The sequence below is a fragment of the Phascolarctos cinereus genome, unplaced genomic scaffold (assembly GCF_003287225.1).
Source record: "Phascolarctos cinereus isolate Bilbo 61053 unplaced genomic scaffold, phaCin_HiC Scaffold_4;HRSCAF=312, whole genome shotgun sequence".
In the NCBI taxonomy this organism is placed as follows: domain Eukaryota; kingdom Metazoa; phylum Chordata; class Mammalia; order Diprotodontia; family Phascolarctidae; genus Phascolarctos; species Phascolarctos cinereus.
In genome coordinates this window covers 201,828,980-201,852,694 of record NW_027555847.1, presented here as the reverse complement: position 1 = coordinate 201,852,694, position 23,715 = coordinate 201,828,980, and the positions used below count along the sequence as shown (strand labels likewise).

General features: G+C 37.2%; 1 protein-coding gene across 1 annotated transcript in view; it reads left to right on the top strand.

Moving 5' to 3' along the window:
* Positions 1-22,845, top strand: part of LOC110200851 (atrial natriuretic peptide receptor 1-like) — a 127,671-nt gene extending 104,826 nt beyond the window's left edge. Inside the window, exons 23-25 of the mRNA XM_078151924.1 lie at positions 7,088-7,186; positions 15,309-15,400; positions 20,963-22,845. Coding sequence (XP_078008050.1) covers positions 7,088-7,186; positions 15,309-15,400; positions 20,963-21,124 — 353 coding nt within the window. The 3' untranslated portion in view covers positions 21,125-22,845. The remainder of the gene's footprint in view (positions 1-7,087; positions 7,187-15,308; positions 15,401-20,962) is intronic.
* The last annotated feature ends 870 nt before the right edge of the window (positions 22,846-23,715 follow it).

Sequence of the window (23,715 nt, the reverse complement as noted above, 5' to 3'; positions counted from 1 at the left end):
GCACCACTATGCGGAATACCACATTCTCATCCACTCTGCTAATGACTACTCAATTATGGAAATGCAATTCCCTTAGGATAGCAATTCAGGTCTCTTGGAAATTATTTTCATGATATATCATCACAAAATAACAGTTATGTGCAGTCCTCTCGAAACATTTCTTCAACTGCTTTCCCCTTGACAGTTAATTCACACAGTGTCTCAGGAAAGAAATTCTAATTTTTTCTCATAGTGACTCACACTCTTTTCCCTCCTCCCCCAGGATAGTTAATTCCCTTAAGATTGACAGAATACCTCTTTCTCAAGAGTCTAGTCCCTTTTAAAGATACAGTAATCGTGTCCATGGGGCACTATTTTTGCTTAAATATTAATCTTTTTTTAATAAACAAAAATACTCACTATAGACTAAATCTGACAATACATAACAACATTACACCCTAGTAGTTCACTGCCTCTCTGATACAAGTTTAATAAGTTTAATTTTCTGTTTTTTAGGACCATTATTGGTTCTTCAGGTACTCAGAATTCTACCTTTTCATGATCTTTTCCATTAACATTATTGTAGTAATTATATACTCTTTGCATCAGTTCATGCAAATCTTCCTTTGTTTTTCTGAATTTCTAATATTAATTATTTCTTGTTGTACAGTAATATTATGTTACATTCACATGTCACAGTTTCTCTCCACCTCCACTCACAGCCAACTCCCAATTGATGGGCACACATTCTATTTATAGTTTTTTTTCTACTATAAAGAATAAAGAATATGTTAATTTATATTGAATCTGTCTTTGACTTTCATGGAACATATGCCAGTTAATGGGATTGGTAGTACAAAGGATATGAACAGTTTAGTCATTTTTCTTGCATAGTTCTGAATTGATGCCCAGAATGCAACAAACCAAAGCAACCTAAGGGTGTATTGCTATGCCTGTTTCCCTATAACTCTTCCAACGTTGACCATTTTCATTTTTTGTCATCTTTGCCAATTTTCAGGGTGTGAGGTAAAATCTTAAAATTATTTTAATTTGTATCTTTCCTACTATAGTAATCTGAGGCATGTTTTCAAATGATCATTTATAAATTGCAGTTCTCCTGAAAACTTGATTTGTGTCCCTTTGACAGTTTACCTATTGAGATATTAGACTTTTATCAATGGTATTTGATGCAAGGGTTTTTGTCATTGTTGTTGTTGCTGTTGTCACTTTACAGTTTCTCTTCCTATTCAATCTTCACTGATTTTATTAATATATAACAGTATTAACAAGATCTGGGGTCTAACTACAATCACTGGAAGTTCATCCAACTTCAATCTACCACTGTAGTCATTACTGTGTATCTAATTTGTTAATTCTGAGCTCCTTAGAGGTCTATGGATATGTAGAATAATTTTTCATTAATGAATTTGCAATCTTATTCATTAATTAACCAATTAGCTTTAGCCCTTCTCCAAATCATTAAATATTATTCAGTGAACTAGAGTAACCTACTTTACCATTAATAATTACTCTTATTTACTTATATTTAAATCAATATAAAATTACTAAACCAGATATGATTTATAAATAAAGGGAATTGATAAACATAAAAATGTAAAAATAGCTGTGAAATTCTGTATAGTAGTTTCTGATAATTGTTTTCTCTCTCTTATGAATTCACCTTTAAAATTTTTCTTTTGCTAATTTGATTTTCTCCTCTTATTGGGTATTCTAATTTGATTTCATTCTCCTTCCCTCAACTTCTCTCCCTCCTGATTAATTTATTGAGTTTGATTATATTTTTATTGTCTCTTTCATTTGTTTTACCCTTCTCTTTCCCAGTTCAGATTAGAGTAGTTCCTTATCTCCCTGTTTTTTCCCTATCCTTTTTTCTTAAATTCATCTGACATTAATTTGTGACATTCCTTCCATGAAATGTTGTTTTAATTCCATCTGTTTTATGACTTCTCTCCCTTCAAGGAGACTATAGAACCCAATTCCAGGAATTTCAGTTTTCATGCAGCAGGTTGTAATGGGAACCAAGTCCAAGGAGGGCTGATACTGGTTTTTGACTTTTTTCCTCCTTATTTATCTATTTTCATTCATGCCAACCTCCCTTTGAGCATATGACTCCCTGTTTATCTCTCTTTAAGGCATCCACTCCCCTTCTGATTCCCACCAGCATTCTAACACATCCACCCTTCATTGGATACCAACATGCATGACCTTGGCTTGAAGAAACTGATCTTCTGACGTGTTTATGTATCTCCAATGAAATTCGTTGTATGTTTGTAAACTCATCCCCTCCTGCCTCTGTAGAACCACCTCAGGACACTACTAGAATATTTTCTTTCTGCTGATGGGACCTATTTCCCGTTCCCCATTCTGTGATCTTCCTTTTCTCTCTCCAAATATTCTTTTCCTGTTCTCCCTCAACCCCAAAGGCAGGCAAATAAATTGAAAGGCTGCCATTTAGTTCTCCTTTCTAAGTTTTTTTTTTAAACCAATATTTTCCCGGTTTCTTTATCCCAATGGAGAGAAATGCTGGGTATTACATCTCCACTATTTATATTGCTTTATTCTCTTAGATTAGTTTGTAGAATACTTTTTTTGCTTCTGAATTCTTTTGAAAGGATGACTCAAATTATTCTTCTTTGCTTAACATACAGTATTTTCATTAATATTTTGCCTCAGGTAGGCAAGAGGTGGTGACATAGGTACAGTGATGGATGTGATTTTAGGAAGACCTGATTCTGAATCTTGGATCAGGCATTTACTAGCTATATGACCCTGGGCAAGTCATTTAACCTCTCTGAGCCTGTTTCCTCACATGCAAAAGGGGAAGATACTAACATTTCACTGGTAGGGTTGTTGTGAAGATGAAATGAGATAACATGCAAGGTGCTCTGCAAACCTTAAAGTGGTATAAAGATGTAATTATATGCTATTTTGGAGTACCATTTGATCCTCTTTGCTTTTCAGAATATCATTCTACAATTTCCTTAGATTTTTTCTTGTTAATGAGAAGTAATTCTGTGTTATGCTAATTAGTTGCACTTGGAAAAAGCTTTTCATTGCTTGTTCTTTGATTTTGTAATTCCAAAATTTGACTATGATATTGCTCAGTGAGCCAAATTTGGGGTTGATTTCTATTGATCTTGTGCAGATTCTCTCAATTTTTATGTTTCCATCTGTCTCCAATATTTCTGGGCAATTTTCCTATGTGTTTTCCGGAAATATTGTATAAGGTTTTTTTCCATAATTTTTTTGGGAATACCTACAATCTCTTCACATACTATTTTTAAGTTCAACATTCTCATTTGTAAAGCTCTCATAAGTTCTTCCAATTATATTATCTTTTGATAATTAGTTTTCCTTCTGTCTGCATTTTCTACATTCTGATTTGGTCATCCTGTTATTTTCCAGATAAATTGTTACTTTAAAATGTCTCACCCTTTTTTCTAGATTCTCTTCTCCTGATAGACTTGTTGATTAATTCCTTAATAATTCAAATTGTATCCTTATTTCATTGATATTTTCATTTAATTCTTCCAAACCATTCAGTGTTTTTTTTTTTTATTGCTACAGTCATTTGAAATGAAGGGACTTGCAGAATTTGTTGAAATAATTCCCTTTCCCTCAAGGAATTATTAACTCAATTTTCTTTATATCAAAGTATTTGATTTAACTTTCCTTTAATTTTTTGCTCATTTCTTAACTTCAAGCAGGTTTTCCACAGATTTTTGTTAGTCATTCTTCTGATCTTTCTATGGCATCTTTGCTCCATAGGTGCTTTTTACTTTCCCTATCATACTGGATAAATTTGATCTAGGCTTAATATGTTATGCCCCTCCCCCAAAGCCTCCTGCCTATGCTATGTTCTTTCAGACCAGAGCGATCCTTGGGTACCCTGCTATTGAGAGTTTTCTGAAATGCCACTGAATTTGGATTTCTTTTCTTCTTTTCTAAATCCCCATTTTCTGGGTTTCACTTTCTTTTCTGTTATTTTCTTTCTTCATTTCCTTAGCCAAATCTTGAGTGGTGGTCAGAAACAAATTGGAAGATGCTACCCTAGAACATTACTCAGGGAAAACTTTGAGAAGCCATTGCAATTGGACCTCTTCTCCTTTTTCTCCCTCCTCTGGATGGCTGTCTGTGTCCTGGTCAAAGAATAATGAATTTAGAACTGGAAGGAAACTCGGAGTCCTTTTAACTCAATGCTTTCATGTAACAGAAAGGGAACTGAGGCCCATGGAGGCAAAATGACTTACCCAAGGTCACATAGGCAGTAAGCATCATAGAAAGGATTTGAGGCCAGGATTTCTGTCTCCAGAGCCAATGTTCTTTCCACTGTATCATAAGTTGTAACCAGGATCACACTAATTGTTGCTATTGTTGAGTTGTTTTTTAATTGTGTCTGACTCTTTGTGACTCCATTTGGAGTTTTCTTGGCAAAGATAATGGAGTGGTTTGCTATTTCCTTCTCATTTTACAGGTGAGGAAACTGAGGCAAACAGGGTTTTGTGATTTGGCCAAAGTCACACAGCTAGTAAGTGTCTGAGGCCAGGAATTCAGGTCTTCCTGACTCTAGGCCTGGCACTCTATCCACTGTGCTACCTAGCTGCCCTAATTACTTCTTCCCTTTCCCACAGCCTTCTCCCTGGACTCCGTACTTTTCTATGGCTACTTTCTTTCCTTCCTCTTGAACTTAAGGGCTGGTCTAATTCATGAGCCTCAACCCTTATTGGGAGGAGAGTACCCCCTGGGATACTGCCAAGGAGTCAGCTTCAAAAGTTGATGCCTAAAATTGTGGCCAGTTACATGGATCTTGGGGCTATTGTGGGCAGTAAAGCCTTGGTTTGTGGTGGCAGGGGCGGGGGGAAATCAGGTGCAGGAATACCAGAAATGATGGACTGGTGAAATGGTCTTCAGGATTTTGTTTCTGTAAAAACTCTCTTGTTTTGGGTTCTGTCAATTTTTATTTTCCTGTCATTAGAGTATTTTTTACATGTAGGATATTTTTATTTGTTGTGGTGGGATTGTATCTGTACCCTACATTGCCTCTCATTCTTTCACCTTCCAAGGATTCTCTCATATAATTTAAATCATTCTACACTCAACAGATATGACTTGCATGGTGTCAGTTCAATGAATCATTTACTGATTCTTGCTAGAAACTCAAGTATTACCTTACACTGTTATAGCTATGATATCATTTATAAAATGCTTTCAGTTTCTCCTTTGAACTTCACAACAAAATTGTTAGTTGGGCAAAACAGATGAGGAAACCAAAGTGCAGGGAGGTTGATTGATTTGCTTAAGGTCATATAGCTAGGCCTTCTGACTGTTGAGGCAGTGTGGAATAGGGCATTGGACTTAGAGTCAGGAAGTCCTGGATTTAAATCTTGCCTCAAACACTTAATAGCTGTGTGACCTCAGATAAGTCATTGAACCTCTCTGTGCTTCTGTTTCCTCATCTTTGGAGTCAGGGCATTGGGCTCAATGGCCCCTAAGGGCCAGCTTTAAATCTATGATCCTAGGATCCCATAAGATCCAGAGAGTTCTTGGAACCATCAAATGCTTCAATATCAGAAACTTTTTAATGGAAGATGGGTTACCATCTGCCTTGCAACTGTACCCTAAGGATTCCTGGGTCTTTCCATCTAACTCACAGTGGAAACCCCCTGTATGTGTTGTCTATCCTTGTTAGAATGTGGACTTGAGGGCAGGGAGCAAGGGGTGTGCTGGTAAATGTTTGACACCTGGCTCCATGGTAAAAACATGTACATATAACACACTTTTAAGTTTAATCTACTTTATTCATATTTTTCTATAACTTTCTTAGGTCTAGACAGTCAACAAAATAGTAAATCAATCCCTGACTTAAGTGTTTGTCAGTTTCTGAAGTGTAAAAGCTCACCCTGAAAATTGAACAATCTACTCCGGTTGGAGCAGGCTCCACTCTCCCCTGGCAGAGACAATCTTGCTTTTCTATTTGTATTTTTAGCATTTATTAGAGTGCTTTGTATATAATTAGCACTTGAATGCATTTATCAGAGAGCTTTGAACATAATTAGAACTTAATAAATGATTTTTCATTCATTCATTTCACTTACCCCAGGGCTAAAAACATTGACTCCAACATTCAATGTGAGTTTTCAGAAGGCTTACAACTAGTACACACAGATTATGATTGGTTTATAACTACATATATTTATATAGCCATGTCTCTATATGTGGAGCACCTTTTCCTCTTTCCTTGATTTCTTTGGGTTAAAGTTCTATTGGTGATATTGCTAGATTAAAGGAGAAATTATTTGATTTTGCAACTCATTGGATATATGGGGTACATCAGAGTAAAGTGATCCTCTGTAGTTCACTCTGAAATCTAGGTGCCATTTAATGTTGTCTGCTTATTTGGACAAGGTGGCTGGTATTAGATCCTACCTCATTCCTCATTTCTCTTTCCCTGGCTTTTGATTCATTCTTGTGGTGGTCCATTGCAGGTTTCAGGCTTCAGTTTGTCCCTTTTCTTTGCATAATCCTAAATCGGTTAGTTCCACACCTTTACTACATTGTCCTCATTGGATAAATTTACTACAAAGTCCTCATTGGAATGTTTGATATTACATATCCTGTATAATCACTTGAGCACTGACATCCAGGTTCTGTGTTGGCCCTGTCTCTTGCTATGGTTCCCAGGAGGAGTGCATTGCCAGACTCTGACTCCATGAATAAGATATTATTGCACAGCCACAATCTGAGGACTTTGAGGTCACTGTTCCAACTTTTAATGATTTGTTTTCTCCCTCTCATCCTCCTTTTTTTTCCCTTCTCACAGCATATTTTCCTAGTCCCATGATTAAATGGGTAATGTAGAATACAAATTACCTCGGCAGAATCCCTTAATACTTCTCATCTTAATGTGCAACAATTGCAAGAATTTTCATTTTAATATCAAACCTTGCTCATTTTGCATTCATTAGGGAGCAGAGAATAATGATGTGTCTAAGCTTCAAAGACAGTATCCAAGGGTGTATTTTCCTTGGCTTTATTTGAACTTGGCTGTTATTCTTACATTTTTCCAATGTATGGATTTTTTCATTAGGGCCAGTGGTTGCTGGAGTTGTTGGAACCAAAATGCCCCGATACTGTTTATTTGGAGACACTGTGAATACAGCATCCAGAATGGAGTCAACAAGTGAAGGTATAAGTGACTACTATTTGCAGGGTTTACATGTTGAGTTCTTGGGGTGTAGGGGTATTCAGAGAGGACTATCCCCTGGTATGAGGGCTTGCTGAGCCTTTTTCAGACCTGCTTATTCACATGTGGTGTCCACTTGGCACTCACCTCTCACCTGTGGTTCCAAGAAGCTGCAACATGTGCAATGGCCACATGCTGGTAAATCATATGGGCAGACGAGCTAAACCAGGTTGAGGGTAACCAGTAGGCCACAAACCTGCTGGTAAGTTAGCAGAGTGTCTACCCCAAGCCTTTGAAGACTTTCCCCAGTAGAATGGGCAGATGAAAATAGTTTGTTCCAACAGCCACAAAGGCAGCTGAAGCAGGCACTGTGGATTGCTTACAGCTTGGTCAGGAATCAAAGACACCAAAGTCATCCACTACATTGCAGGCTATCTTCAGTCATCCTGACTTTTGTTTTGACCCTGGACTTTGATGACTCTGGAAAAGAGAGTAAGGCTGGCAACTTTGTGCAACTCTGCTTCACTTAAATCCAATTCACACATGAGTCAAGACATCGCCTATGATGTTATTGGTCCTCTTTGAAAAACAAGGACAAAGAACAATGTTGAGTTCTCCTAAAGAGCAGTGTGATACAGGAAAATGTACTCTCTGGTACATCTCTTTTCAGAATATACACAGTCTTTTACAGAATTCTTTAGAACTTTCCATTTTCCTCCTTTGGACTTGGGCCACCAGGCAGATTTGATTCAAGGGAAAGGCATAATTCTTCACTAAGAAAGGCTCATAGAAAGAAATGTTCTTTATCCATTAGGCTAGTAAAGTTTTCTGTAATTCCATGAAATGTACACCTTTGATTTAAGGTGTTGATTTTGAGCTATAACTCTTTTATAGCATTTGAAGGTGTTAAAAAGATGGCAGTCACTGTTCCTTATTATATTTATTATATGTTAATGATTAACATGCCATTATATACCTCTTGAGAAGCCACCTAAGTATTTATTAGAGCTGGGTGAAACCTTAAAGATCATTTGATTCATCCCTCTCGTTCTGCAGAGGATTTCCTAAGATTTTGAGTGATTTCTTCAAGGTCAATCAATTAAATTACATGTCAGGCACTTTGCTAGGTGCTGGGGATACAAATAGCAAGACTGAAATAATCTCCACTCTCAAGTAGTTTACATTCTGCTGGTGGAGACAACATGTAACATAGCACATTCTCTGGAACTACTCCTCCAACACTCTCTTCACATTGGCAGGATGAGTCACTAAAGTGACTCTGAATGTTCTCTGAATGTTGAGTTAACCTTTGTGTTTTTCCAGTGCTATATAGCTCAAAAACCTGGTATTCTTCACCCAGTGTCTATTTACTAATATCAATTAGTCAGCCAGACTTAATTAGCTTTTACTTAGGAACACTTACTAAGATGCATAGTAAGAATCACTGATACAAAACATACCTTGTGCCCCCCTCCCATGTCTGTGACACACTCTCTCATGAGTATCTACAGAGTCTAGGGGAAAGTGGGCTCAAGCTTAGAACACATGTGACAAAAAGTAACTTACAACTCCTAGAATTGCTTTTGCTGGAGTCTTGAAGATATTCCTTTTAGGTATGCTATAACTTTTCTTCTACTCTCTTTGTAGAGTCCTTGAAGCTACCTTTCCTCTATGAGTCTAGTTTGTCCTTGGATTCCAAATCATCTGACCTTCCTAGGTTCATAAGGTTTTCCTCTGGTGAAGGGAAGAGGAGGGAAAGTAGACAGGGGCTCTACGAATCCCCTTACAAAGCAATTTGCTCTCAGAGATTTGGCTGGGCTGCTTCCTCCTTGCTACTTGCTCAAATCTTCTGGATTCCTAAGTAGTCTGCTCATTTATACAAAGGACATGGCTGAGCTTTTTCAAGCTAAGTTCTTTCAACAAGCCTTCTGTGTAGTTTCACTCCATTTCATCCCAAGGCTTTCAAGGACACTTAGTTTAATGCCCTTGATTAATTGATTGATTGATTCAATAGAGGTGTTCTCACCTGATTAAGATAGTTATTTCAAGTGGTGTGGGGTGACTCAATGGTAATATCTAGGTCTTATTTACATCTTGGTCATATCTCTGATTGACCCAGTTAAAATATCTGGGTGACCCCATCCTTACATACGTATAAAGGGCTATACAGAATATATATATATATATATATGTATATATATATATACATATACGTATATATGTATATATATGTATATATATATGCATGGAACATTATATAGCAATATAATATATAATAATATGTTATATACAACATTGTATTTATGTACTATGTGGTAATATAATAAAACACATCATATTATATAATATAATATGTAAATCATAAATGTATTCAATATATAGGACTATACAGAATATACATATATATGAATATAGAATTCCATACAGAATATATACACACATACATTCTGTGTAGTCCTATATATTTGTATAAAATATATTTAATTGTCACATTAATATAAAATATATTCATACATTTGTATTTAATATAAAACATATCCATAGATTTATATTTACTATAAAGTGTTTATATTTGATATGAACTAAATTTGTAGATCAAAATTTAATATAAAATATTCCCATATTTTATATTTAATATAAAATATTCCCATATTTTATATTTAATATAAAATATTCCCATATTTTATATTTAATATAAAATATTCCCATATTTTATATTTAATATAAAATTGATGTTTTCATCACAAAAATAATTGTGTATAATATATAAATCATAATATAAGTGCATTTAAATATTTATACATTTATATTTTAAAATAAATACAATTATATGTATATAAAATATGTTTTCACACACATATAAAAATTTATGTTGTTCACATATTTATTCTAAAATATGCTTATATTTATATATATGTAAATAAGTTTACATTCAGTCAGTGAAAATACATAGAGATTAGAGATAGACTGTGAGGAATACAAGAAAGGCCGTTTGGCTGGTCCATAGACTATACAGAGAGGAGTAATTTATTCAAGAACTCTGTCCCCAGTCTTCTGTGCCTATTGCCATGGAATTTCAAGTTCAGTTGTTTCCCATTTCAGGAAAGTACATATCCTGGCCTGCACATACCAATTATTCCTTACCTGTTTGCTACTTTTTCTTGTCCCCTCCACAAAACTGAGTGTTTTGAGGCACGAAGTGCTTCAAGTACACACTATTGTAATCTAAAAATACAATGTTAAGTTGTACTTAAAGTGCTGTTATCCCACATTATGGGAAATAAATCCCCCTATTTTTTCCCACTTGGGAAAAAAAAAAAACCAGTGTAGGGTCTACTCATTTATTCAAAGCCTGTAGAAATGAGAGTCTCTTTGTTTTCATTTCTTTGTCTTCTCTGCCTAACTTTGGGTCATTTTCCTCATCTTAAATGTTTTTCATACAAATTTGTAACTAGAAAGTCTTAAAGATTTGTATTTAGAGAGTAGGCAGGCATGATCAATAGTTGGAACTGAAACTCTGACAACTTACCTCCATCGCTTGTAATAGAATTAGTAGAGGATTAGTAGAGTTTACTGGAGAGGATGGCTAAACAGATTGTGGTGTTATTTGGTAATTTCACTTATCCATTCTTTCTTTGTCCCCAATATCCATAGACAATTAAGAGTAGACTACTTAGGTGAAGGTATCTGGTTCAAAAAGGGCAGGTTTTCTTGATTGGCCAAGAAAATGAGACATAGACCATTGTTTCCTGGAGTGATTTGGAAGTTTCAAATGACTTGGAAGGTGCCATTTAGCAATGGAATTAAAGAGAACAAAGAAGTAAACAGTAGTTTGATTAGACTAAGTATGTGTAGATCTGTGCTGAATCTCTCCACACATAATTATGAGAATGTGAAGAAATTGATATACAAAGCATTTGAAGGAGGCCGAAGTACCAAGGTACTGCACCTAGGTGGCACAGTGGAGATCAGAACTGCACAACTTGGTGGTAGACAGGCGCTAAAATTAAAATAGGCTAAACTTCTTCAGGCCATAGACAGGTTTTTAGTGACTCACTTTCCAAATAAAGGTATAATTAATGATTAAACTATGTTGCAAATAAACCATATTTTAAAAAGGGAAATTTCAATGAAAATTAATTACACTTATTACTTTTTTTTTTTTGGCTAGGCATTGGGTTAAGTGACTTTCCCAGGGTCACACAGCTAGGGTTATGTGTCTGCGGTCACATTTGAACTCAGGTCCTCCTGAATCCAGGACTGGTGCTCTATCCACTGCACCATCTAGCTGCCCCTACTTATTACTTGAGATTTTTATTTATCATGAAATCATATTAATGTTAAAAAAATTACTTTGCTAAGCAGTACAAATTATTTTTCAGGTTTTCTTACTGTTAACATTTAGTAACCACCAAAAACATGGTGAAAAGATACAACTCTTACTCCTCTCAGACTAGAGATAGACTGATGATGGTTAGTTGCCACAGGTCACATGACAAACAGGGGAGAGTGTGCAGTGGCAACCCACACACCAAGTTGTATAATGGCACAATAGTGACTAGTGGAAGGTGGGTTAGGTGAGGCATGGACAAAACATTCATTACATCTTTATCTTTTTTCCATATCCTCTACATTTTTCATGGAGTGCCCGAAATCCTTGTGCAAGCATGGGATAAATCACTGGGCCCAGGATCAGGAAGATTATCTTCCAGAGTTCAAATTTGGCTTCACACACTTACTATCTGTGTGACCCTGAGCAAGTCACTTAACCCTTTTTGCCTCAGTTTCTCATCTATAAAATGGGCTGGAGAAGGAAATGGTAAACCACACCAGCATCTTTGCCAAGAAAACCCCAAATGGGGTCATGAAGAGTTGGATGTGACTGAAATGACTGGACAACAACAACCATGTTAGATAACAAAGGCATGGAAATCTCAACCCTTAATACCAAAAAAATAAAGTGACTAAGAGAACATCAATATGTCAACTGCTATCATTAACAAAATCTTTATGAATCAAGGGCAGACCTGCACCACTTGGCAGTAGGTAGGGGCCAAAATTAAAATAGGCTAAACTTCTTTGGGCCACAGATAGGTTTTTAGTGGCTCACTTTCCAAGTAAAGGTATAATTAATGATTAAACTATTTCTCAAAAACACTTTTTTAATTGGGACATAATCCAGAAATTGCAATCAGCAAGCACTTCTTTATGAAGTCACCTTCAGTAAAAGACTTCCCTGCAACATCAATTTCTTTAGAAATCTAAAAGCTAACCTTAGTAAGCCACCTCATTTTCTGAGTTTACTTTCCTGAAAAACCTTTATTCCCCACTGAGATTTTTAACAATTTGGACACTTTAATTTGTTTTTCATTGATGTCCAATTTGCTTAAGTCTGGATGTTTTAATTCAAAATGGTGATGAAGATTGTATTCCTTCAGAACAGCTACTACTTCTCAGAAACAAGGTACAATATTTTGTCTATCATGTAAGTAAACAAATATCTATTTGTCCACTCTTGATTAAACATTCTATGTTCTGATTCCATCTTCCGATTCTTTTTATCACCCATTTTATGAAGTCAACCTCAAAACTTTAATATTGAACCAAAAAATCTCCATAGCAACTGCTCACATACAAAGAAATACTGAACCGAAGTCTGACCTTGGAGAGGGTGCCAGACACTCATGTAACTTAGAAGGCGGCCGTGCATTGAGGGAGGGGAAGAAGCCCTCATGTTGTTGCCATTCTTTGCATAGTGGCCATCAGCTGCATTGCTTGTCCTTGTTCAATGCCAGTAACAACTGAAAACACAGCGAAAAGAATCTATTCCCCCCTCATCCCAGACTAGGGACATACTGAAGATGGTTGGTTGCCACAGGTCACATGACAAACAAGGGAGAGTGCACAGTCGTAACCCACCTGCCAAATTACATGGTGGGCACAATAGTGACTAGTGGAAGGCAGGGGAAGTGGGGCACAGACAAAGCACTTGTTACGTCTTTATTTTCTTTTTCATCTTCTATATTTTTCATGGGCTGCCCAATGTGGTGGGCTACACGTGGCCCATGGGCCTGATCAAGGGCATCCTCAATGAGGATAGTAGTAGGGAACATGCAAGTTTTGATGAGCAGTTCAACAATGGACTGCATCTTTACCATGTCACAATTGACTGAAGTGTGTAGAGGATGTAAGCTCCCACTGTGCTTGTTGTTTGTTGATTAGTAAAAAAAAAAAATTTGATTCAGTACAGTGAAATGTTGCCTTAAAAGCTTTTTTTTTTCAGCAAGGTGTCTCCCATCCATACATCAAAATAATTCCTGGATATTTTTGGATAGATATAACAGAATTAACTCAGTTGAGTAACCATCTAATCATAAATATCAGGGGAGGCATAAAATAGGGAGATATATGCCCACTAACTATGATTACTACTTTGATAGAGGAGGTCCAGGGCAGAAGCCAAGAGTGATTCCTTGTGGATGGTGAAGACTTCCAGATGCATCTGTTTTGAATGACATACTAATTGTATCAAGTCCTCTGAAATGGTCTCTTTGAACAGATCTGTAACCATTCAAAGGGGTTTGGCCTAACTATCCACACAGAAAAGATGAAGTGAAGAATACTAATTGCCCAGATTGCAACATGGGTTTAGATGGACAACTTATATAACTTGTCCAATAATATGTCTGAGAGAAACAGTTCAGATGGATAACAGATTATAGCTACAGTTGAACACAAGAAGGGGAATGAATTGAATTGCCTTTGGGAAATTGGAAAGCTCCTTTAGTTACCTCAAACTTCTTATAAAAGCAAAGTACTTATTAATACCAGTATTGTGTGAGTTTTGCTATCTGGTAACAAGAGGTAGAATACAGTAGATTCCAAAGATTTAAAAAATAAATGTCACATGAAAAGCAACGGAGAGTCATATGGTGGTTGTGAATAAGTTATAACATATAACCAATGAGGGACCCAAAGTGGGAATAGAAGATACTGTCAGGAAATTGTATGATAGGAAGTGAAGATAGATTGGTCACGTGGTGAGGGTGTGGAATCAGGTGAATAACCAGAGTGTTCCACTGGTATCCTTGGAAAGTCAAGAGAAATTGAGGAAGAATTCTAACATGTTGAGTAGACCATCTCCCCCGTCTCCCTCACTACCCTACTGTCATAATGAACTAATAAGAGAACATGGATAAGAGTCACCCAGAACCAACAGTTATGGGTTGCAATCTGTATCTTTGAAGGGAATTTCCAAATTGATAAAATCACAGTCCTGTTTCAGCATTTGAGTATGCATGGCTGTCATGTCAACAGCCCCTACCAGATGACAAAAGAAAAGATAAAATCAGATGTGAGGTATAGTGGAGAATATGTCAGGTTCATGGGAATCTTAAGACCTTGTGCCTGTTTCAAATTTGATTCAATCAAATAAGCTTTAGAAGGAGCTAGGTGGCTCAGTGGGGCAGCTAGGTGGCACAGTGGATCTAGTGTTGGCCCTAGAGTCTGGAGGATCTGAGTTCAAATCTGGCCTCAGACACTTACTAGCTGTATGATTCTGGGCAAAGTCACTTAAACCCAGCTTTTTCTTTGTTTCCTTATGTGTAAAATAAGCTGGAGAAGGAAATGGCAAACCACTGTAGTATCTTTGCTAAGAAAACTTTATGGATAGTACAATCCACAGAGTCACAAAGAATGGGACATGACTGGAGCAGCTAGATGGTGCAGTGGATAGAGCTCTGGCCTTGGAGTCAGGAGGACCTGGGTTCAAATCCAGCCTCAGACACTTGACACTTATTAGCTGTGTGACCCTGGGCAAGTCATTTAACCCCAATTGCCTAAGCAAAAAAAAAAAAGAATGGGACATGACTTAACAACAACAATAAACATTTATTAAGCATCTAGTTTGTATATGGTATTATGTAATAGGGATGTAAAGACAAAAATGAAACTGTTCCTCTTCTCAAGGCGTTTACATTCTCCTGGGAGATGCAACTTGTATATAGGTAAGTAAATACAAGATAATTTAAGGAGAGAGAGCAAGAAATAACAAGTAGGGGACAGCGGAACTGAAGAGCAGAACCTTGATAGTTGGATCATTCTCTGTATCCTTTGTCTTTGCCAGCTCTTAAAATCCAATGTAGTTCCAGTGCCTACCAACTGTTGGAGCAAATTGGAGACTATACGTTAGTTTGCCGTGGAAACTTGCAGGTCAAGGTAAGTGATCTCCCAGCATTTCTGGTGGACTGGCAGGTATGTGGGAAGAGAGCCAACTGGATATCTTGTCGTATTTGTGCTATCTGAGATAATATGTCAAAAAGAATTTGGAAATCCTATGCTTTTTTTCCTTTATCAATAAAAAGTCCAATTTGTTTTTGGAATTCACTGAAAAGCGGAAGAAAAAGGTGAAAAGGACTTTGTGGACAAAGCAGAATCAGGTGAACCACCTGAACAACCTCACATGTTAGAATTCTTCCTCGATTTCTCTTGACTTTCCAAGGGTATCAGTGGACCTTATCTCAGGACATTGTCTCAGAATTTTAGAATAGGAAAAGATTTGGGTGACTAACTCCCTCACTTTTTAAATTCACTCATACAAGTGAAATTATTCAATCAAGGTTGTATAGTTGGTATGTGGTAGAGCCCAGGCTAGAATCTGAGTTTGAATCCTCTTCTAGTTACTATTTGTATGAACTTGGGCAAGTCACTTTACCTCTCTGATATAAAATAAGAAGGCTGGACTAGTTAACTTCCGTTGCAGGTCTAAAATTATGACTCTGAACTTTTTGGCTTAAGTGATATGTAAAGCATTTTCCAAAATTTAGGCACCGTATAAAGTCAGTTATTAGGGGTAGAAGTTCAATGCTCTTCCCACTTTTCTACAATGCCCTCCTCGTATCTAGTTTTAAAATATTCCTACTAAATCATTGTGTTAATGGTTGCACTGGCTCATAAATGACATTTCTTCCTTCCAGGGCTTATTTATCAATCTAGTATTTAATCCTTCTATTTCCTCCAGAGGTAAAAGGATCACATACATTCATTTTGTGTGTGTGTGTGTGTGTGTATGTGTGTGTGTGTGTGTGTGTGTGTGTGTGTATGGTCCTGGATGCAGTGGGAGACCTTGGCCTTTTTAAGGTAAGGTCTTTAACAGGTCTCAGTTTGAGCAGTCTGACTGAGGCAAAGCTCATTTCAGTGATTAAGGTTAGGTAAGAAATGAGACAGAGAATAGTCTCTTTTACCTAGATGTCATGGTCCTCTTTGAGAATGAAGAACAAACAGCATTTATAGATATATGTACACATACATATACATCTAGATATACATATCTATGTATAATATATAATACACTTATATATTACATATTTATGACTGTGATCATAACTGTTTCCATTATAAAATTTATAAAAATAATGGGATAAATATAAAATAAAGGGTTTTTTTTTTAGCCAATTGGGGTTAAGTGACTCACCCAGGGTCACATAGCTAGTAAGTGTCAAGTGTTCGGTCTGAGGCCGGATTTGAACTTAGGTCCTCCTGACTTCAGGGCCAGTGCTCTATCTACTGCGCCACTTAGCTGCCCCAAAATAAAGTTTTAAAAGTATTTTATTTTAATAGCAACTTTTTGTTCTCACTAAAATATTAAAATGATATTTGTGGTGAGAGAAATGCGAATATACTTCACAATCTTTGAAAAGCATGGTTTAACATTTTGTGATACAGTGGTCCGAAGGTCTGGTTTGAAGTTCAGTTTATTTAATATTTGATTTGAATAGCTGTTACAGTTGGAAAAGATACCTCACAAAGATATATAATCCAAATGGAGGAAATGCATCACTGACTGTGGTTACTGAATTATGATACTCATTTTTCAATCTTGTCTGCCAGTTATGCAAAAGTTTTGTTGAAATTTGGTTAGTAAGTTTCCATCTTCCCTGATGTCAATCAACTCTTACTGCAAACTAATTGGACCATATTACAGTTTTATATTTTTAATAAATCGGTTCAAAAGCCACTGAAACTCATCATTTGGAAGATTTTTTTTAAAGGCAATTGGGGTTAAGTGACTTGCCCAGGGTCACACAGTTAGTAAGTGTCAAGTGTTTGGTCTGAGGCCAGATTTGAACTCAGGTCCTCCTAACTTCGGGGCCGGTGCTCTATCCACTGCGCCACCTAGCTGCCCCCATTTGGAAGATTTTTAAATGAGTTAGAAAACCATGTTTCCAATTTTTAAAATATGAAGACATTAAAGTTTTTGTAAGTGACAAACACAGTTTTCAGCAACCCACAGGGCAGAGAGTATCTAAGAAAGAAGATAGTCTAGAATGTCAAATGCTGGATAGAGGGCAAGAAGAATCAGGACTGAGAATATCACTGGATTTGACAATTAAAGCTCATTAGTAATTGTGAAGAAAGCAGCTTCAGTTGACTGAAGAGCCAGGAGGTGGAGTACCTCAAAGACTGGAAGGAGCCCTTGATGGAAATAGGAGAGTTCAGAAGAAGGGTGGTTTGGAAGGGAAAAAAAGAATGTAATGAGATTTGCAGTTCAGATTGCAACCCATCCACACCTGTTCATTCTGAGCATTATTTCCCACCCTTTCCAATCCCTAAAAAGAAAGAGGGAAAGGAATGAAGAAAGAAAAGTAGGGAACCTCATTGACCTCTGTCCAGTAGCACAGAATCTTCAGTAGCCAGGAGACTGGGGTGGGATGGGAGTCCAGGTGTGAGGAATAATAGATAGTGGGGAGGGGAGCAATGAATTTTGCCTATGAAGCTGCTGGGTGTTTGAGTATCAGGTTATATAACTGGTTGGAGGGGCCAATGTTTGATGGAGGTTAGCTAGGGGCAGAGGGGCAGAGTGTTGAGCAAGGTGAAGCTAGGTGCCATTGTGTTGGAGACAATCAATCAACAAGTACTTATTAATGCTTAGTATATATAAGTCTGTGCTAAGCAACTGGGGATACAATTTATTTTTTATAATTAATTTATTTTGATTTATCAACTTCCATAAGCTTTTGAGTTGTAAATTTTTCTCCCTTTTCCTCCCCAAGATGGCACACAATCTAACATAGGCTATACATATACGTTCCTATTAAACATATTTTCACATTAGTGATGTTGTAAGGAAGAATTAGAACCAATAGGAGGAACCACAAGAGAAAAGACAACAAAACAGAAGAAAAAAATAGCAAATAGTATGCTTTGATCTGCATTCAAACTCCATAGTTCTTTCTTTGGATGTGGATAGCTTTTTCCATCATGAAGCCTTTGGAGATGCCTTAAATCTTTGCATTGCTGAGAAGGGTTAAGTCTATCAATGTTAGTCATCATGCAATGTGGCTGTTACTGTTGTGTTCATCATTTTCCTGGTTCTGCTTATTTCACTCAGCATCAGTCCATACAAGTCTTCCCAGGTTTTTCTGAAGTCTGCCTGCTCATCATTTCTTATAGCACAACAGTATTCCATTACATTCATATATCACAACTTGTTCAGCCATTCCTCAATTGATGGGCATTCCCTCAATTTACAATTCTTTGCCACCACAATAAGAGCTGCTATAAATATTTTTCTACATATGGGTCCTTTCCCTATTTGTATGATCTCCTTGGATTACAGACCTAGAAATGGTGTTGCTGAGTCAAAAGGTATGCACATTTTTATAGCCCTTTGGGCATAGTTCCAAATTGCTCTCCAAAATGGTTGGATCATTTCACAACTCCACCAGCAATGCATTAGCGTTCCAATTTTCCCACATCTTCTCCAACATTTATCATTGTCCTGTTTTGTCATGTTAGCCAATCTGATAGGTGTGATGTGGTACCTCAGAGTTGTTTTGATTCGCATTTCTTTAATCAATAGTGATTTAGAGCTGGGGATACAATTTTTAAAAAAACTTTAAAATAGTTCTTTTTCTCATGGAGTTTATATTCTAGGGGATCTTATATACATAGTCAAGAAATGACTTTGAATCCCATAGAATTACAGATTTTGATCTGGAAGCAACCTTAGAGGTCATCTAGTACAACCCTCCCTCATTATTTTATAGATGAGTTAACTGAGACCCACAGAGATTAAATGACTTGTCCAGTGTTATTCTGCTTGTCAGTATCACAGGCAATATTTAAATCCAGTTCCTTTACTTTATTTCCTCTATCCAGAAGTATTCTCTATAACATGCTAAACAAATAGTACCAAATGTATAGATTTTCAGTTCTTAATAGGTACTGCCCAAATACTTCTCAGGGGTGTTTCTGTGAAAGGAAAGAAGAAAAAAAGGAAGGAAGAAAGGAAGTAAAGAAGGAAGAATTTACTAAGTGTATAGCATATGCCAGGCATTGTGCTAAGTGTTTTTCAAATATTTTGTTTGAGCCTCACAACAACCCTGGAAGGTAGGTGCTATTATTATCCCCATTTTATAGTTGAGGAAACTGAGTTAGACAGAGGTTGAGTGACTTGTCTAGGGTCATACAGCTAAGGACTCTCTCAGGCTGCATTTGAACTCAGGTCCTGCTGACTTCAGGCCCAGCACTCTATTCACTGTGCCACTTAGCAGTTATTGATAGAACCTGACAATAATGGGGATTTTTTTTCTGAGGGAGTGCTATGGTAACACCCTGGTACCATAGGCTTAGAGTTGGAAGGAACCTCAGAGGCCATTTAGTTCAACATACTCATTTTATAGATGAGGATACTGAGACCCAGAGGAATTAAGTGACTTGCCCAAAGTTATGCAAAAAGTGCCAAAGGTCGGATTTGAACTTTTGTTCTCTGGCTTCAAACCAGTGCTGTCTCCCTTTGACTATGTTGTACCCTCATATTTCTCAGAGATGTGGAAGATAAGCAATCAATTCCTGTGACAACTCTAAAATTCGTTTTTGTCCTTCCATCTGTCTTTGTGAAAATTCCTATTTCACTCCTTTGAGATGAATAGCAATTAACTTGTGTACCTTAGAGCAAGGAGTCTTCACCTTTTGTGTATCAGGCACCACTTTGGCAGTCTGATCAAGCCTAGGGACCCCTGCTCAGAAGAATGCTTTTAAATACATTAAATAAAAAACAGGATTACAAAGGAAAGCAGTTATATTGGAATACAGTTACCCAAAGGTTAAAAACCCCCCCACCAAGGTCACTGACTTCCAAATAAGAACTTCTGCATAGACCCTCTCTTCTGCTGCAGTTTGCATTAAAGCGATGTCTGAAGATAGAGTTGATCTAGATTGTGAGCTAAAGTAGTGACCTGTACATTCTATACTATGTGAGAGTGACTGATCTTTGGTTGATGGAATGGCATAAGTTTTCCCATTTATGATCTCTGCCTGCTTAGTGACTGTCATTAGGGACAGATAAAAGTGCTATAAAGCTCCTCAATCATACTTCTTTTTTAGCTCACATAGAAGGACCCCTATGTCAGTCGGGGCAAAGTTCATTCACCCTCTTCCCTATTATGTCCTACCTACGAAATTAGCTGACAATCAGGGCCTCTATGTCTGTATGCTGGCAACCTTACCTCATTAGACAGTAACTTTGGCTTCTTGCCCACTAAAAACATCCTTGCCCTGAAAGCAGGAAGTGCACTCCATTGGGAACCTGAAAGCCAATTAAAGAAAAATCTTGATGGGAGTGCCCATTCCCTTGAGTCTTCAGGGTTCCCTAGGATATGCTTAAAGATGTGTGGTGTCATGTCCCATAAATTTATGAGTCCATCATTTTCTGTGCTCAACTTTCTGGCAGAGTAGCTATTACTTCCCTAATTAAAAATCTCTTGTTGTTTTCCCTAGGGGAAAGGAACAATGGTAACCTATTGGTTGGAAGGAAAGAAGTCTACTGCAACCCTAGAGGGAACCTCCAGCACCACTGCCAACATTCAAGACCCAGAGAGGAACACTTTTAATATGATTCCAGGAGTCTTAACTGTCGAGCCACTCTCCAGTCCAGCTTAAAGTCATTTCTTTGTTCCAGTTCCAGTTTCTGACTCTTTCAGAGTTAAATCAACTTGTCATACATCTCTCACGAGATCCAGAGAGGCCTGAAGTTCCTATTGTAATGGCACTTTTGGAAACAAAGGAAGGATGGATTCCTTTTCCCTTACACCATCTGAATCCTTGAAAGGTTATTAATCATAGCTCAGCCTGTCTTTCGTTTTCCCTTTCTTATTTTCCCCCATTTCTGGCAGTAATACAAGTACAATTCTCTGGCAGTGACAGACTGCTCAGCAAAAAGAAGAGGTCTTCTGTGTCTCTGGAGATGAGGCTTCCCAATTTTGAGCAGACCTGTGAAGCTACCTCTTTGATTTCACTGAGTATCTCCCTGGAGGGCTGACCCTGGGCAAAATTGTAAAGTAGGCAAAGTTTATTTCTTATGGCATTCCACCTCCCCCTTTTCTAACCTCTAGGTATCTAGTGCCTGATTAGTATTCCCTAGCTGCTCAGTATCTCTCCTGAGATACCACATTTACAGCATATGTTACAGATCCTTTCTTCCTTCCTCCAGCTTCCCTATCAAAACGTATCCATCCTATATTCTATTCTGCATTATCCCTTAGGTGACTTACTAATTACAGAAACACAGAGGTTAGGATTGGAAAGGACTTTAAAAATCTTTCGATCCATCTACTTCATTTTATCAATGTGTAAAGTGGGCAGTCCGGCAAGGTTAAATGATTTGCCCAAAGTCACAAAGCTATTTAGTGAAGAGCTAGAATTAGAACCCAGCTGACCTGATTCTGAGACTAGTCCATTTTCTGATACACTGATTATTTTTTTTCGCCAAGTTGTCAATGCTAGATAACAACTTAATGTGTTACTCTTCCTACCCTAGCATATTTGCATCTTAATGGTAGCATTCAATGTTTTAACCCAAAGCACTGAAATAAAGGCTGAAATTTCAGGTAGAAATGGCAGGCCAATGGAGGTGTTTTGTATTCTGTTGGCATTTAAATAGATTTTAATGTTTATTTTGATGGGACTAGAATTTTATTTTGATAGGACTGAAAGGCCAGCACATAGAAACCAGTTGAAGAAGCTGAGGGTGTTTAGCCTGGAGAAGAGATTTAGGTGGGGCATGGTAAATGTCTTTTAGTATTTGAGGTACTGTCATGTAAAAGACAGATCAGACTTGTTCTGATGGGTCCCAGAGGGCAGAACTGGAAGCAGTGTTTGGAAGTTGCAGAGAGGAGTATTTGGCTTGATGTGAGGTAAAAAAACCCTACAATTAGAAATATATAAAAACTTCTTAAGGAAACAGTGGGTTCACCGCCGTTAGAATTCTTCAAGAAGTTTCTGTTCACTTGTTCATTATCATCAAAAACATTTATAAGCCCTTACTATGCCCCAGGCACTGTGCTAAGTACAAGGAGAGGCAAAAATCATGATCTTTACCATCAAGATAATGCCTTGGGATAGATACAGTATGCAAATACAAACAACTATATCTGTACAGGATTCATACAGTGTAAAACAGTCATCTCAGAGGGAAAGTGATAGCAGTGGAGAAAGGGGAGGTGGGGAGCAAGACTGGAAGAGACCCCCTGTAGAAGGCAGGATTTGAGCTGAGTCTTGAAGGAAGACAGAAAAGCCAGCTGGCAGATGTAGAGGGGAGAGATTTCTGTTTAGATATGTTAGACTAGGTGATTTTTGAGGTTTCTTCCAATTCTGAGAGTCTATGTTATGCTGAGAATTCACAATATAGGGTGTGACAAGAAAATAATTAAACTAGATTTTTTTCTCTGTTGTTGTTCAGTTGTTTTTCAATCGAGTATGATTCTCTGTTACTCCATTTAGGGTTTTCTTAGCAAAGATGCTGGAGTGGTTTGCTATTTCTTTCTCCAGTTCATTTTATAGATGAGGAAACTACGGCAAACAGGTTAAGTGACTTGTCCCAGGTCACACAGCCAGTAAGTGTGTGAATTCAAATTTGAACCCAGGTCTGCCTGACTCCAGGCCTGGCATTCTATTCACTTACCATCTAGCTGTCTTTTTTTCCTCTGCATGTTTTAGCAATTATGCTACAAAACTTACAGTGTTATGAATGAGTGGTCAAACCTTAGAACACTATCAGTCTTGTTATAGCATATTTGTGCCTCATTTTTACTTATCAAAGGCATTTTGGGGCTTGATCATTTTCTTTATTCATTAGACTGAATTCTGAGTGTCTTTTGGCCCTTTGCTCTAAAGTGAGATATACCCTTGAAAGGATGTATACCCAACACCATTGAAATTATTCAAAAGATGGTTTCACAGACTTTTACGACTATGTCCAAAATCCTTTTAAGCACTGGAAGCAATAAACGTATTATTTCTCAGGGGAACTATTTTGAAGGGTACTAACTCACTGGGATATAGAAATTCTGGTTTGTTTCTTAAACAATCTATCACTTTTTTCACCCTTTTATGTGCATTGGGCCAATTTGGCCATCTGGTGGAGCCTATTGACCCCTTTTCAGAATAATGTATTTAAAGGCATAAAATAAAATATCCACAATTACAAAGGAAACCAAATTAAAATGAAATATAGCATCATACTACCAAAAAAA